Genomic DNA, 1,075 nt, shown 5'->3' with positions numbered 1-1,075 from the left:
AACCTCAAACCATTGGGTTCAAGCAATCCTTTTGTTGCAGCCTCCCAAGTAGCTAAGACTACAAGTGCCTGCCACAATGCCTAGCTTTTTCTTTTAAAGAGATGGGGTCTCACTTGCTCAGGCTGGTCTCAAACTCCTCATCTCAGGCAATCCACCCTCTTGGCCTCCCAGAGTACCAGGATTATAGGCAAGAACTACTGTGCCTGGCCCTAATATTCAACTCTTTATCTAATTTATTGTATTTTCAATTCTGAATTTATCATAAAAAAGAAATTAATAAAGTTGAAGTATTACCTGAAAGCCACCTTCATTGAGAGCTCTGGCTCCATATGCAATCCTTTTTCCACCTTCCAATGTTGGCTGAATGCTGGGATGGTGTTTCCACCTCTGGAACTCTCTAAATGGACTCAGGTATGGATTTTGGTAGTCTAGACCAACCTTAAAATTTTATATTTAAATTTAAGATAGTTATACAATTAGACATTTTAACATTAAATTAAGCTAAAATATGAGCAATGTTTATGGGAAAATGTATGTTAAATTTCTTGTACTCAAAATATTTGGACCAATATATGCAATAATGCAAATTTAAATAAAAACTGTATAAAATCTGTTTGAAAAAAAAAGCCAATAAAAGGATACCATGTATTTATAATCAGCAAAACATTGAAAATATTAAAAAATATCTGTAAGTATTTTAGATTATGCTTCTACAAAAGGAGTTGTAAGAATTTATTATACATCTATAAATTCCAATTATAGAATAAACTAATAATTTACACCATAGTACTACTGGGGCAAAAAAGAAGAAAAAGGATGTAAATAACACTTAGGGAATAAACATACGAGGTGATGTTTTACAAGGCATTTCTAAAGTGCTGAGAGTAATAAACACACCTTGTTCCTTTGATAAAATTAAGTCACTGGGATAACTATGTAGTGATGATGCACTGAATACTTGACCGGGGGAGGGGGTGGTTAAAAAAACACCCAAAATGCACCAATTTAACAAATCTAATCATAGCATTAACCTATAAAGCTGCTGCCAGTTGCAAGGTGCAGAAACTCTTATTTT

At 33.7% G+C, this 1,075-nt stretch overlaps 1 protein-coding gene across 1 annotated transcript in view; it reads right to left on the bottom strand.

Moving 5' to 3' along the window:
* ETFDH (electron transfer flavoprotein dehydrogenase) overlaps positions 1 to 1,075 on the bottom strand; it is a 41,761-nt gene that overhangs the window by 11,814 nt on the left and 28,872 nt on the right. Inside the window, exon 9 of the mRNA XM_003794692.3 lies at positions 295 to 438. Coding sequence (XP_003794740.1) covers positions 295 to 438 — 144 coding nt within the window. The remainder of the gene's footprint in view (positions 1 to 294; positions 439 to 1,075) is intronic.

The sequence above is a fragment of the Otolemur garnettii genome, unplaced genomic scaffold (assembly GCF_000181295.1).
Source record: "Otolemur garnettii isolate 467f Iridium unplaced genomic scaffold, OtoGar3 scaffold00085, whole genome shotgun sequence".
NCBI classification, from domain to species: Eukaryota; Metazoa; Chordata; class Mammalia; order Primates; family Galagidae; genus Otolemur; species Otolemur garnettii.
Note: the sequence above shows the minus strand (reverse complement) of the source record. Positions and strands in the feature narration are given on the sequence as shown.